Source organism: Melospiza georgiana, chromosome 9 (genome assembly GCF_028018845.1).
Source record: "Melospiza georgiana isolate bMelGeo1 chromosome 9, bMelGeo1.pri, whole genome shotgun sequence".
In the NCBI taxonomy this organism is placed as follows: domain Eukaryota; kingdom Metazoa; phylum Chordata; class Aves; order Passeriformes; family Passerellidae; genus Melospiza; species Melospiza georgiana.
In genome coordinates, this window is record NC_080438.1 from 8,858,019 (window position 1) to 8,873,544 (window position 15,526).

A 15,526-nucleotide genomic window follows, 5' to 3' on the forward strand; every position below is an offset into this window, starting at 1 on the left:
CTGTAAAGGAGTGCTCAGTAAACTCATGCAGAGTGACATTTGGTGTCAGGGATTAAATTACTGGGGCTGTGAAGTGGGGTAGTGAATCACTTCCAGGCTGTATGCAGAGTGTTGCTATCTGGGGCATGAAGAGTATACAGCTGAAAGTAGAAGTGGTTATTCAGTCTTATTCATCCACAATTCAAACCAAGGCTTTAACTTGAGCTCTCCAGTGTCTGAGATGTGCTGCTTTGTTCTGTTTTTATTTCCCTTGACTTCCTTCCAGAAATTCAGGTCTTTTTACAGAAATTGAGTATTTTTTCAAGCTTTTATTCTTTTGGTAATGTATCAGAGCTCATTTGTAGCTGGATTGGATAACTGGAGCTGCAGAAGGTGCAGAATCAAAGTACAGGGTGACCTAGATGGATGTGGAGCAGTGGCTTTAAGCAAATGCAAGGTACCCTGAGCATTAATAGTATATGCAAGGAAACAGAACATGCACCCAAATGCTGATGGAGAATATCATCAGTCCAAAAAGCTGATGCATTAGGATGCCTGTATTCATTTCCAGGTCTAATTATTTTAAATAAGAAAAGGCACTCAGCCTGGTACATGGGGATGCTAGAAAGGCAACTTGATAAACTACACTGGAAATGTTTATGGTTCCTTTACCAGTCTTGGGGTCATGGAACTGAGAAACTATGACCATAATACATGCAATGACTGAAGAAAAAAACCAAACCCTGATGATAGGTTATTTGAGTTGTTATTGATTAGAGTTGTTTATTCAGTTCTAGTTATTATGTTTACATCTCAAGATGTAGTTTTAAGGCATGTGTTGATATCAGTGTTTTTAACAATGCATATATTTCTAAAGTTGATTGTATTTGGTAAACAAATGTTGCAGTACAGTTTTTCCTGACAAAATTATTGTTGGGCTTTGATTGCTTTCTTTAGTCCTTAGTGTTAGATCTGTGATTGAAGCATTTAATATGAACTGGTCTATGCCTAAAGGAAATGTGAGTCATAACTTGGTAGTAATTATATTGAAAATTCCCAGTGTATACAAGACCCTCAGTAAGTTTTTAATAGTTGTTCTGAATCTAATTCCAAGCTTAAAAACAATAGTCTGAAGTCATACCATCATGGTACCTTTATTTATGAGGCTCTTTTTTCTTAAATACCCTTTTCTTAGTCGATGGTTTATCATTTTTAGTGCTTCTATTACCACAGTGAAGCTGGGATTTTGAAGCTGGAGTTATAAACTAATTCTTGGCCAGGTATTACCAGGTCAGCTCACTGCTGGTGCATGACTCAGCAGCACAGGTTGGAGCTGCTTTGGGAGGGAGAGGAGAAGCTTTTGTGTTCCTGGAGGGTGTGGCACAGCGTTTGTGCTGATCAGTGCTGGGGGCATGGCCCGGGGTCTCTCTCTCTTCTGCTCCCCTTCACTATGGCCTGTGGTTGCTCTGGTATGCCAGGTGTGCTTCTGAGCAGCTGTAGCAGGGTCAGAGCCTGCCCTTGGAGAACAGCCTGCTCCTTGAATATCTTTTACAGCATTAACCTGGCTGTGGCACCCTCAGCCATTTTTGAAGTGGGAATGAAGCTGGAAGTGTGGAGTCCCTGACCTGGAAACATTTGTTTTGTTTGCCCAAGCTGTGCTCAGTGAGTGGAGCTGAGGGTGCTGCTGGATGTGCCCAAACTACTGAGACCTAAAGAAATGGTTACAGACATGCAAGGGCAGGGCCGGTGCTTCTGGCAGTGTTTATTTCTGTAAGAGAAGTGATTGGCTGACAGGTACAATACCACATGGTGTGTGTGAGAGCATTGAATCAATAAAGCTGTGTTCTGGCAAATGTGTCACTGCTGTTCCTGCTTCAGGGGGGTTCCTGTCCCCCTCTGGAAGCTGGAGATGCTGGACTCTCCTTCTCCAGTTGCTGGAGGGTTTGAGGCAGGAAGCTGGTGACCTGGTGGGCAGGTTGGGATGTGGTTTCTCCTATGGTCCCACCCTACTGCAGGCAGCAGAGATGGGCCCTGCAGTAGCTCTCGTAGAGGCTGCAGTGGCTGTTTGCAGGAATGGGGTGGGTACCCACACTGACCATAAAACATGTCTTATATTTGAATTGGTGCACAAAGCCACTATGCCAGTATTTGCTAATTCTCAGAACTGTTTTATTTGCTACCTAAGTAGCTTCTAAACAGTGCTGGGGTGCCTGTGTAGCTGCTGGGAACATTGATCAGGCAGGAAACTGGGGTTTGCTGGAGGCAACAAGTGGCTCTTCATCCAAGTTAGTTCTGCTAGAAAGAAGGGTCAGGGCAAGGCTGGGAGCAGGAAGCTGATGAGTGCCAGAGCTGTGGTTTGTGGCTCATTAAATGAACCAGGACAGATTTTATGAGAGACTTGAGAAGACTTTTGCAGAAGATGAAACCGGTGGCAGTTGAGCAGAGATTGGTTCCCTGCCAGGTGCCTCTCTCCCCTTTGATTTACTTTCTAACTGTGCTGCTGGCTCTGTGGGCTTTTGTTCCCTTTGCAATGCTGATGGAGACAGGGAACAAACATGGAGAAATAATTACCAAGTCAGGGTTTGTGCTGAGAGGAAAGAAGCCACAGCAGGCCAGGCACAACAGAGCATGGTGCTGTGCTGCTCTTGCTATGGATGTCTGTATTCTTTGCAAAGAATATCTAACTAAAATAGTTGGAAATGCTCTGTGTCACAGGCCTGAGGAACCCATAATGGGTCAGTCTGGAAAGGATAAAGGTTCTTCTGGTGGTGATGTTCTGAAATTCACAAACAACTGTCAGCGTAGATTAGACACCTCTGATTTACATCACTCCAAGTCAGCAAAAACATCCCTTCAATTTAGGGAGTTCTGCCAAGTATTCTACAAGGCTCCAGGCACCACCTGAAATATTAACATGCTCCCTGCCCTGCAGCAGTGACCTATATAGTCACAGAGCAACCTGTTCTCCATGGAAGTGTTTGTGCAGCCACATCTTGACCATTCAAGTCCAGTGGTGTGACCTCTGAGCTAAGACTCAAGGCATAGTTATAGCTTGGGCTTGAGGGGAAAGGTGGGAATGCCTATCAGTTTATGTAGGGCGGCAGTATCAATTTTTATAGGGAGGCTGGGCTGCTTTCTCTGGGGTTTTTTGTGTGGGTTTTTTGGTGTTGTTTGGTGGCTTTTTTTTTAGTCGGAAGGACTGTATTCATGTGTGTCTGTACCTGCATTTTACTTTATCAGAATTATGTCTGTAGTTCAGAAATGTTATTCTGGCAGAAAGGCAGGGATGGCCTTGGGAAGTGAAGCTGAAGAAGAGCTGGAACTGAGGGGACTGTAAAACAAAACATGGTCAGTGACATGGGGCATCTTGGCTTGGTAGTGGGTGGCAGGTCTGGCATGATTAAGGGGGAAAAGGTGCAAGCCTAAACTGTTCAGTAAGTCTCTGTGGTGAGAGAGTATGATAAGTTCCAAACTCTGGAGTATCTTTTTATAGGCACTGGAGAGTTCTTAAATCTGGGAAACTTTTTGGCCTCATTTCCTCTGAGTGCCTGATGATCTTCATCTAAGGAAGAAAGGATGAGCAAGCCACAGATGCTTCCTGCATCATGTGAATGGCTTTCAAGGTTGTCTGGGTTTCAGTTTAAGTTAATTTACTCGTGATGAGAGCAAGAAGCTCTAATGGGTTTGAAAATTCCATGTTTTTCTTGGACTTTTTTTAGACTCGGGTAGGAGCCATGCTTTGGTTCTGCCTTATTTATCTATCATGATTTCGGGCTGGTGCACAAAATGAAGGGGGTGTAAGAAATGACAAAAACATACCAGTTCCAAGTAGCTGTTTCTGCACAGTATCAGTTACCTTTAACCAAGTCTAGTTGAAATAGCCCAGAATTGCTTAGATACAAATAAATGCTTGTTTATCATGGTTTGAGTGGTGGTTATGATGCCATTTTAGGTAGAAATTGTTTGGATGGTTGTGTGATGGGATCAGGTGATGGTAGCTGCATGAGGCTAGGGAATTTACAAAAGGAAAAAGGTTTTCTTGTGAGTCTGTTGGCCCTGTTCAGGAGCTTACTTTGATCTTAAATCACTGCGAACAGGGGGACAGGGAAGAAAAGCAAATAGGCTGCTGACAGCAGGTTTAGTCATTGGGCAGTTGCAGGCTTCTGGCATTTAGTATAAATTCAGTCTGATTAAAAATAAATACAAAAACCCACCCCAAGAATGCCCCTTTTTATAACATTTAGTCTGGCATTGTGCATTTTATGTAAATTATATCCTCTGTATCATATGAGAATGACATTGTTACTCTTCAGCACTCCAGAAGTGAATTTATCAAGGTAAAATGGCCACACTTTTATAGTTGGCATGTAAATTGTTTTCTTAGGTATATTTTTCCATTAATACAGGTTAAATAGGTTGCATTATAATGTATTCTGGGAATATGAATGAGACTTCTCAATCTTGTAGTGAGGAGAATTTCTGAGGCCGCATGCAAGTTGTAGCATTCTTGCAAAGATTTAGGTTTATAGCCTTTGTCTGAAGGGCTTCCAATTTCTCCATGCAACAGGAAAAGTAATATTTAGAAGCTACTCAGGTAGCAAATAAAACAGTTCTGAAAAGTAGGAAAAAATTGCATAGTAGCTTTGCGAACTAATTCAAGTATAAGCCATGTTAAATGGTTAGAGAAAGCAGCAACATCAAACTGACTTCTGTCTAAAGAAAGCAGATTTCCTAGAGACTACCTAGGTTTTGTACTGGGAACAGCACCTAAACCACCACCAGCAGCAAGATGTGTTTTTTGACAGAAGAACTCCAGACAGATTCAGTGTTATCCATTTAGACAAGACACTGCTGTGCTCACAAGGATTTACAGAAGTTTCTTTCTCTTGGCAGAAACGGAAGGCTTCAAGATTGACACCATGGGCACCTACCACGGCATGACTCTCAAGTCTGTGACGGTGAGTGGCAACTCTTGGCTCAAATATGATTTATGGACATGATTGTAAACATAGATACAATGTTTGTTTGGAGATAGAGCCAGCTTCTCCTCCTTCCTAGGCTCTGGAAGGTCACTTAGACTGAGTAACAGTTGGTGAAAGTTCTTGTCTATGAAAAGCCAAAATGTGCTTTGTTTGGTCTGCATGTTCTAGAGGTCTGTGCCTCAGGGATTTGTTTGTCTGCAGTAAAAAGGTGTGCAGGGAAGGCTTCTTGAGGTGCAGCCTTTTCCTGTTATACTTAACATACCCAGGTTATTGCTGACCGTAGGTGTGTCTGGAAAGGACCTAAGTGATCATAATCAAAAGTGATAAAACTATACTCAGGAAACTGAAGTAATGAACCCAGGTTTTGGAGTATTGCTCTGTTTCCCACTCTGCATTTAAAAAAATAAATTTTTTTGTGGCGGAAGAGTTAGACCTCAGCGTTACTGTTAAAGCTTTCTGGCTTGGTGAGATGGGCTTCTGTTGTATGGCTGTACAGTGCTGTCAGTGGGCGTTGAAGCACTCACAGATGAGAGAGAGAGACCCTCAAACAGATTCCCTTTTGTTTCTTGGGCCAATGTTGGTCTGCTTTTGTGCAAGTGGGTTGAATGCTCTCAGATAAATGCTATTTTGATCTGCTGGTAAGTATGACAGATGCTAGAAAACTGCTGTAGTGTGCCCTCATTAAGGTTTTTGCCAGCTGCATACCTATGGAAATGTGATGAATAGACAGCACTAAACACTCTCCTAAACCCATGCACTATTTCCAGTTTGCCCTTCTCATTTGAACATAAAATGGGATCTTAAGTAGAAGTTTCTGAAAAAAATTCAAAGGTTTTTTTGTTTGATAAGTCCTTTCCCAAATCTTTCATTCCCATTTCATTTGTGACTTAGGATACTGTAAAAGAAAATGGAAGGGAATATTTAATGAAAGAGTCTACTTAGCAGTAAACAGTGTAATTTCTAGAGGAATTCAGAAATTGACTGGATGAAGAAAAAAGATAACCTGTTATGTCTGAAGATTTGTTCTTGAACTTTGCATGAATTTTGGGCTACTTTATGAGGAACCAAAGTGTTGTTATACTAAACCCAGGTTTCTGTGGGATATCATACCTGCTTCAAGGGGTAGGGATTTGAAATGGGTTAATAAATAGATTCTGTTTAAATTGCTCTGTGGGGAGAAAAAAGAAAGAGAAAAAAGAAAAGTAAGATGATAGTAAAGCAGAAACGTTGAAATGTTTTAAGCTTATAAGTGTAAAATCTGTAAAAGTGAAGGGATGCACATTAACTCTAGAAATTATATGGGTTTTTTTTAAGATTGTAAAATAAGTGAGGTTTTTTATTCTAGGAATCCTACCTCATGTATTGAGCATACTGCCTAGGGGTTTGAGGTTGTTAAACTGTCCTTGTTGGTTTCTTCCATTTAGGGAGAAAATATAATAGATATTAAATTACAAGTAAACCTTTTTTAACATAAACCAGAATTTTTTGAACTAACTGTTTAAGAGTGCATGACTGCACACAAAGCATCATCTGGTGTCATGAGAAATATTAAAACTCCATCTGTTACTTGGCTTTTGTCTAAGAAAGAACTGGTGAGGGGTTTTTGGAGCCTTATTTTCCAGACTATTAAAAAGGTGCCCTCAATTATTAGCTCATTCATAAATTGCAGTGACATCCTGGCTTTGTGTTTCAGATGGGGGAGAAATAAATGTGTTAAATATGTTCATCTGTTTTGTCTAAACTTTGTCATAGTGATGGACCACTCAGTTCAAACCTTTAATGTCAGATCATATTTTTGTGGAGAATAGTTAATCTCCTGCCATGAAACTATGGAACTGTGAAACTTGGCAACTTTCATATTTTGCTTTTACTCAAGGATTTTTTTGTGGTTAGTTCATATTTTTTATGCTAGACAAAATTAGGGAGGAAATGGGAAAGTAATTGCTTCCCCTAGGTGTTTAATGGGAAAGTACATTATACTATTGGCTAAATCACAGGAATATGGAGGATAGCATTGGAATTCATTCACCTGCATGATCTCATTGCTGTCCTCATGGTATTGGTATAATTGCTGTAGGAACTCATCAAACATTTCAAAGGAATTTAGAGTTCTGGGTAGCTCTTGATTAGAGGCTCTTTCCAAACTTCAAACCTCTGATATCCAGATGGATGCTTATGCTTGAAAGCGTCTTTTTTATGCCATTGTTCTCCTTGGCATGATGGCTCCTCCATTTTTCCTGTGGTGTTTGCTTCCATTAAAGTATTTCTGGAGTGTGGTCAGATTCCCTTAAAACTTTGAGTTCTTACCTCCAGTTTGAAGTGATCCCAGTTTGGAGTTGCCCACCTGTTTCTCATAGAAAATTTGTAAAAGGTTTTTGTGTTTTGTGTTACATTCCCTACACTTGCACTCTGCCTTGCTGTAATTCTTTGTAAATGATTTTAATGAAATATGCAAAACTTATGTTTTGTGTTTGTTCTTGCTGAAATGTGAGCTGTCCTAGATGCTTGTTCTTTTTAACAGCAAAACAAAAACTTCTTCATCTTGACTGCTTTCCTTTCATCAGTGATGTTGGAAACTTTCTTAGCTTTCAGAATTTGTGCCAGAGCAGATGGTGAATGGTGGGCTTTTTCTGAAGTAATGTCAGCTAAAATAACTTGTGCTGCTGGCAGTTCTTCCCTGTTACAGGGTTTTTGCTTGATTGGCACACTACCTCTTAAGAAGAACTGACTTATTTATTGATTTTTTATTGTGAAGGCATGATCTCATTATTCTGGACCTGGAATTGTTTATAGCAAGGCATTTTCCTCAGAAAGATTTTAAAAATTCTTTTTTTCCCCCCTCATTTTAATACCTGTGTCACCTTCTGTTTGCCTGGATTGATGATGTTTTGGAAAATTAGTAAGTAAGCTAGTGGTGGTAGCTCTTGCTGCTGGTTCCCCAGCAGTTCAGGTAGCAAACTGTTCAGCATGACTTTGCAAAACCTGCAGGGCTCCCTGCAGGCTTCACTTCCAAGCATAATCCCTTGTATGGCAGAACAACTTCTGGTTTTTATCCAGGAAAGTTTGGTGTTTGAGGTGGATCAATGTTTGGAAGAGAAGTATGTTTGTATTTCTGTACCACACAGGGTGTGAGGTGATGCTTAAGCTGATATTCTGAAGATCCTTTCTTACTTGTGTAAATTTGACATATTTGGGGCTTTAGCCTCCTGCTCTTCTAAAGGTTAATGTTAGCTTGGAGGCCAGTGTCATCTGGTGGAAGCTTAGAAGGTGGCTCTCACCTTTTACATACAACACATGGAATTTTGGACTATTCATTTCTGTAACTAGGATATGTGGAATATTGAACTGCTAGTGTAGCCCAAGATGTAAAGATGAGAACAGACCAGTTAGCTGAACCTAGGGCAGGATAGGAAGAAGTTGCTTGTTCTGTGAGCACCCGATAAAGCTAAGTTGTTCCAAGCTGAGGGCATCTTTTGTGTTGATGTGTGCACTTGCAAATAATAGTCTATCCATTACAGTAATAGTCATGGTGGTGCTGGTTTTATTCATCTTTGTGCTTTTATCCTTGGGCTCTCATGGCTTTAATATGAAAGAAAGAGATAGCGTGAAAGGCTGGGGAGTTGTGTAAGGTGATTTCCTCTGAGGTCTGAGTGCCCTGGCTGGTCAGGAGCTGTGATTCAGGTTTCAGCTGAAACTTGTGTCCAAGTGAACAAGAACTGCACGGCACTACAACAGGCCCTTGTAGAAATTATTTGTTTTGCTGGAAAAATCTCCTGGTTTCAACTTGGGGTTTCTTTTAGCATTCAGGGCTGCTGAAGCTCGGGAGCATCTTTGTCTTTTGCTGCTAGCAATGGAATGTGTCATTGATCATCTGCACTCCTGAGCAGCCAGAGCTACTGTTGGCATCTTCTTCTGTTCAGTGAACAGGCAGGTGCAAGAGCTTCTGTAGGACTGAGCTGATGGCCTTCCCAGAGAGGCTGGAGATCCACCTGGATGAACAGTATAGTTAGTGAGGCACTTATAACAAACTCAAAGGCAAATTTCTGTGGTGCATTCAAACTTTGTAAGCAAGAAATTCTGTAAATTTTAAGTCCTTCTGAGTTGAGTGATATTTTTCGTCCAAACTGACAAAAGTAGCATCCTTCTTACCATTGTACACTGCCAGGCTTTACAGCAATCTCTGGGTAAAAGTGCTCTGAGTAAACACATGGGAATATCAATAATTAAAGTAAATGCACTACATTTCAGTTACAACAAATACATTTCATAATCCTAGTAGAAATCAAGTAATTGAAAATGAGTTCCTATGCAAACCACAGTGCAAGCAGGTCTGATTTCAGAAGAGCTGGAGACTTGTTCAGCACCCCTAAGGTCAACAGCATTTCCCAGTCAGTATCAGATTTGGGGAATTAATTAATCAAAGGATTTTACTGTTGGTGCCCTCAAAATCTTTTGAGTTGGCTATAACCTCTGTAGTTGTTCTAACTGAGAGGTTGTTTAACCACCTCTGGTGTATATTCAAAGGAATAGTGTGTGGTATAAACAAATGGAGTTAATAAATCATGGCACTTTACAGACTGAGCCACTGGAGAGGAAGTGGTTGGGGCAGAAACAATTAACATGGTGTGTGCATGTGTTTTATATAAAAGGCTTAAGAAAATGGATATGCTTCTGTGTGAAGAGGTAAATCCACAGGATCCTATAATTGATCGTGAGGAATTTGTGATTCAGTGCCAAAATTCAGAATGGCTCTTTAGAGGCATATGGTGGAGTTGGATGTTGTCTCTGTGTTCAGATAAATAATACTTTTAAAAAGAAATAAAAACTCGATACATCTTTAATATTAGAGATGGAAGAGAGATACCATCTTATCCACATCAGCAGTTTTCTGTGTCATGTCCTAATCTCATTAAAATGTTGAGGAACAGTGGGATTGAGAGAGGAGTCAGCAAAACAATGAACTCTTTTGAAATGTTTGAAACAGGCTCTGAAGTGCCACATAATTTTTGTGCAGCCTCTGCATAAGGTGGATATTATTCCCAATGTGAGTGCAACAGCAGCCTGCCTACACCCCCACTCCCCTCTGCAGGCTGAGCAGCATTCTGTGAATTCTCTCCGTGCATCCATTCAGTTTTTAACCAGCAAGAGGAGGTGAGGAAAACTGTAATAATATAAAATCACAAAATTACATAGATTTGCATGGGGGGCAGATGTTTTTCCTAGGTGGTACTTGAGGTAGGTACTTGTTTTTATTTGGTTTGTACATAATTTTTCACCGTAAGTATACTGCTCTGTAACTAATCCAGATATACCCATGAGGTCCTTGGTCCATTAGGGTTAAGGGCCAGGACATAACCATGAACTCAAAAAAATCTTTTAGCTGGAGAAATGGATGTTTCTCCAGAACAGTCTGCCAACAAACTAACACTGCTCTGGGGCAGCAGACAAGAAGGCTTTGTGTGTCTGTGTTACTCTAATGAGAGTGGATAAAATGCAACCAAGAGCTATTACTGTATTTTATATTTAAGGCCCACACAACAGTTTCAGTGGTTGGCATTTCATTGCCTCAGTTGTGTTTCAAGTATTAAATTGCTTTCCCTTAAAGAGTTTTAGTGTAAATAGTGAAGCTGATACAGACCAAGAAAAATCACATACAAATGCTGCTTTCAGAAAAATGTGTTAGGTTGAACAATGGTGCACTCATTTTCTTTGGGATTGTAAGTTGTGTACATCTGTGCCAAGATATCTGATTGTTGTACTGCATTGCACAATAACTGCCTGGTTTGTTCCCTCTGATAGCTTTTCTTTCATGTTGGGGCTAAGAACTGCAACTTCAGCTAAAGACAGGGATGTTGTATCATCATTCATGCCTCAGGAAGGTAGGCATTGCTGTGTGGCACCAGAGTGCTGCTGACCAAGAGGGAGCAGGAGCTGGAGCTGTGCAGCCTTGCCCCTGAGCCAGTGCCTGGGTCCTTGCTGTGTTGGGTCTCTCCCACTGGGCAGCAGTGACAGAACCAGAGGGCACAGTCTCCAGCTACATCAGGGAAGGCATAGGTTGGATATTAGGAAGAAATTTTGCACTGAAAGGATAATAAAGTACTGGAATGCTCTTCCCAGGGAGGTGGTAGAATCACCATCTCTGGATGTGTTCAAAAAAAGACTGGACATGTCACTTGGTGCTATAGCCTTGTTGAGGTGTTAGGGCATAGGTTGGATTTGATGATCTTAGAGGTCTCTTCCAACCTCATTATTCTGTGATTCTGATTCTGAGAGGTTGGAATGGAGGAGTGCCAGACAGGAGAACCCAAAGCATTTCTGAAGATACATTCAGTGATAGCTTTAGACATCCAGGAAGCTTTAGTTAAAAAGCTTGAGAGCCTCAGGCATGCTTGGTCTGAGCTCTGAGATGACCTCCTAGACCTGTCCTGTTCCAAAGCTGCATGACAGGAGTGTCTGTGCCAGCCCTAGGGCTATGCCCTGAGAAACTCATCTGCCATGCACACTGTGCACTAGGACTGGGATCCTTTATAAATGTTTCAGGAGTCACTCTCATTTGGAAACCCAGCCCCAAATTAAACTGCCTAGGACACTTCATTTGTGTTCTTTGGGTTGGATGGCCACCTTTACTTGAGTCCTGTATGGGATTCTCCTTAGGTTCATTTGTGTTTTTCAGGTCTTTGGGTTTGTGTGTAATAAGTTGTATAGGGTGCTGCTCAGTGCTACCAACTGAACCTGAGCTACAGATTTTTATACTTTGTCCTAAGAGTTCTGAACAATCAGACATCGTGCACTGCACAAGCTTATTTTAAACAACTAGGTCAACACCTTTCCTTCTACAAATTATCTCCAAGCATCTCCTGAATATCTAACAGCTGCATCTTCACCTGACAGTTTTGGGGAAAGAACAGCTCTGCTGTTGTGTAGGGTTGTAATTTATTCCCACCTACTGAAGGTGGTGTGAAGGTCTTGCAGACCCTGTAGAAACGGGCATGTGTCAGATGGGGGATCAAAAAAATTCACTTTAACGTACCTCCTCTTCCCTGCAGGTTATGAGTAGCCATCCTCTTGTCTTGCAATTAGAGTTTTAGCAAAGTTTTGAAGGTTTCTAGCACACTTTGCAATTCATAATACAGTAACTAAATTGGGATTGCAATTAAAGAAACCAACAATCATCTGAGTAATTCATGTAACTGATGTGAGAACTGAGTCAAGATTTCCTTCTCTGGTCAGTTTTTGAGATTATACCATTGTCACTAGGCCATGTGACACTTTACTGCTTAGTTGTTTTTGCTTGTAATAGAGTAAGGTAGAATTCATTATTTGTGAAACAAGTTTTCTGCTTTTTCTACTTGGAGTACTTGCTTATAACTAACTTAGTGTCACAGTCATACCTTCTTCTGAGCTTGGAAAGTAGGGTAGCTTGTTACCTTAGCAATATCCATAGGAACAGCCTCAGATCCCAGGCTCATGCACAACTCACTCATGTCATTTACTACTACTTAGTTAAACTAGAGCACTCTCCTTTATTATTTGTTTATAATTATTTTTATACATTCTGTGCTTAGTCCTTACTGTTGCCCTCTTTGAACACACTTAAGGATTGTTTTTTCAATTTGTGGACTGTGTTCTGGTGTTGTTCTTTGAAAGGTCCTCTTCCTTTCCTTTTTCTTGCATTTGTGGGTTTATTTTGTTGTTTAGTTGAGGTTTTTTCCCTTCTGTTGAATTCTTTCAGTATGTGGCTGGGAGTGTGTGATACCAGAGGGTGTCTCTATCTCAATGTGGCAGATTCTGTTCACAGGTACAGAGTTATTACAGCAGTGTGGTATGGGCAGGTGTTCTCCAGTCAGAATATGTAAGGCAAAGATAGTATTTTCTAAGTGCATTAAACCTGCAGAGCTCAGAACTTAGACAGAATTTTAGAGGCAAGTGTTGATGAAATGCTGAGACAAGACCCCTGGTTCTTAGTCCTTTGGGGGATGGATTAAAAGTGATGCCATTGGGAGCTATTTCCAGGTAGTGCAACATAACCAATGAGAAGATCCATTTAGAACAGCAAAATAGAACATATTTTTAAGCTTTTTTGGCAGTTTCTTCTTGCACCACTTAAGAAGGTAATTGATTAAGAGTGACCATATTTAGGTGTTGAAATTTGTGAGATTTTAGTGTTTCATCTAAATGCAGATGTTAATCTACCTGTGCCCTTTATGCAGCCACACTGTTGCTGTTGAATCAGCATCCTCACTTTTAGGATGTCTGTAGGCCAAGTTCTGACTTACTCAGGTTTGCTCCTGGTGGTTCTGGCTAAGTCTGTGCAGTGCAGGCTTTCTCATGAGGTAAATGACTGCAAAGGCCAAATAATGAACTCTGCATTAGTTATGGCTCACTCGCCTGGCATTGGGGCAGCAGTGCTCATTCCTCCTGGAGTGTACCTGTGCCTGTGGGCTGCTGGGCTGCCATCTGGAGCTGGATTTGTGCTTGCACTGAGCAATATGCTAGTGCTGACACCACTCACATCACTGCTGCTGCAAGGGTGGCTCCTGGCTCTTTATTCATCTCAAACTCAGCTGAGCTGAGGGAGTTGAGGTGAGATGTGTGTGTATGCAAGTGCACGTGGGCAGGCACTGAATGATGCATTGGCTGGTTGAATTCTCATTCACCACTTTCTCTGTTGGCCCTCTTTGTTCCCAAAAGGCTTGTGGGATTTTCTGGAGATTTTTGGTTTGGGACTTTTCTAAGTAACACAAGCCTCATGCAAATGGGACTTAACACTGAAGATGATGATCTGGTATAAAGAAATCTAGTTCCTTACCTTTGTGAATCAATAAATGTGTAGCCTGAATGCAAATTTCTTGGAGAGACAAACATTTTTTATTTTCTTTTAAAATGTAAAAGGCTAACCTTGGATCTATGCATCTGTAGTACTTAACTGTTTTGAATAATGAGGGTTTGTCCAATGTACTTAAAACATCAAATCTGTCTAAGGCAGTTGGTAAATTGAAAGAAATTTATAAATAACTATGAGAACAACTGTGTTTTTTACAAATACATCATTTAATTAGCTGGCCTATTGTTATAAGTGACCCAGACCCCAAGTGGGAACAAGTTATGGAAGTTTTATTGAGAACAAAAAAAATCAGTAAAGCAAAAGGGACAGTGCTGGGAGTGTGGCAAAATGCCAGAGGCTTGTGCTCAAAATGGTGTCTTCACCTTTTATCCCTGTGGTGTTGCATCAGCTTTATGCAAATTTACTTTTGGTTTTACGTAGTCTCACCCTGTGTCACTCTTTTTGGCACCAGTGTGGTTTCATCACTGTGGTTATCGGGGTCCTCACTGGATGAAGTTCTCATTTCAGGTTATGTCTCAGAAGTTTGGCTGGCAACAGTCTGTCTGTCCAATGCAAACTCATGAACCCACACTGCAGCACACCAAACCATGCTGTCCTCATGAAAACCAATTTCACAACTAGGCTATTGTAACAGCATTAACCACTTTATAACATAGATCATTATCTTAATATTAACATTATAGTATCAATTCAGATAATACTTTGTGAAATCCAATTCCCACTCACTTGTTCCTCACACCTATAAAACTCTTAGTTGGACTTTATACAACGTGAATATTAACAAAGCATGTTTTTATTTCATCTTACATTTCCATTGCATTTGGCACATTAAGGTTGGGGAAGTCCAACTATTCAGCTGGTTTGCTGCTTTAAGAAACTTAGGATGTATTTTTGGAATTTAAATCTCTTCCTTTCTGTCTCTCCATGAAGATATGAGTCAGTTTTGTGCATGAGCAAGAGATATGCTTTTAAAATTCAGTTCAAGTGCAAAGGAAAACTTGGTGTGACTAAGCAAAGTGATGTAGTGATGTGATAAGTTTGCTTGTAGTTAACTGTCAGTCTACTGGCTGTAAATTCATAGTACTTTTAATTTAGAATATTGTTAAAAATTCTAGATTTCTTCAAATGGGGTGGATGTCTCCTTGTGCCCTTCCTTGGCCTGAAGGGAAGTGCAGATGCTGAGTTACAGATGGGAGATTTTGGGTGGCTTAGTGCTGCTTTTTTGAGGAGACACAGAGAAAGCACTGCTTGCCTTTCACTCCCTGGGAGCAGTAATTCGAGGGTTTAATTTCCCTGGCCAGCAATTTTCATAAAAGTTGACAAAGGCAATAACTTTTCTCCAGGTTTTATTGAAATTGGAAAGTAGTTTGGAACCGTACTGTGGGGGAAGGGAGGGAGTGTTACTGAAGCGGACTGAAAAGAGGTGGGGTTTGCTGAGGTGGGGAAAAAAGCAACTCTGCTTTTGCTTTAGCATAGGAGACTTGAGGGTGCTGCTATTATGCAGCACTATCCATCAGCCCCACTTCCCAATTACCTTTGGTGTGAATCAGGCAAACAGATTTACATATAACTGAAATAAAAATGGAAAACAGTCATCAGTAAAGCAGATAGCCTGCCTGATTAATTGTGTTTTATCATGGTTGCTAACTAACAAAAGACCTGTGGATGGAAAGGGCTTTATAATGATGTAAGACAAATATTTTGTAGCTAATAATACAGA

The 15,526-nt window shown here is 40.8% G+C and overlaps 1 protein-coding gene across 1 annotated transcript in view; it reads left to right on the plus strand.

Annotated features, from left to right (window-relative positions):
- Window positions 1–15,526, plus strand: part of CDC73 (cell division cycle 73) — a 101,639-nt gene that overhangs the window by 25,593 nt on the left and 60,520 nt on the right. The window contains exon 10 of the mRNA XM_058030705.1: window positions 4,873–4,937. Coding sequence (XP_057886688.1) covers window positions 4,873–4,937 — 65 coding nt within the window. The remainder of the gene's footprint in view (window positions 1–4,872; window positions 4,938–15,526) is intronic.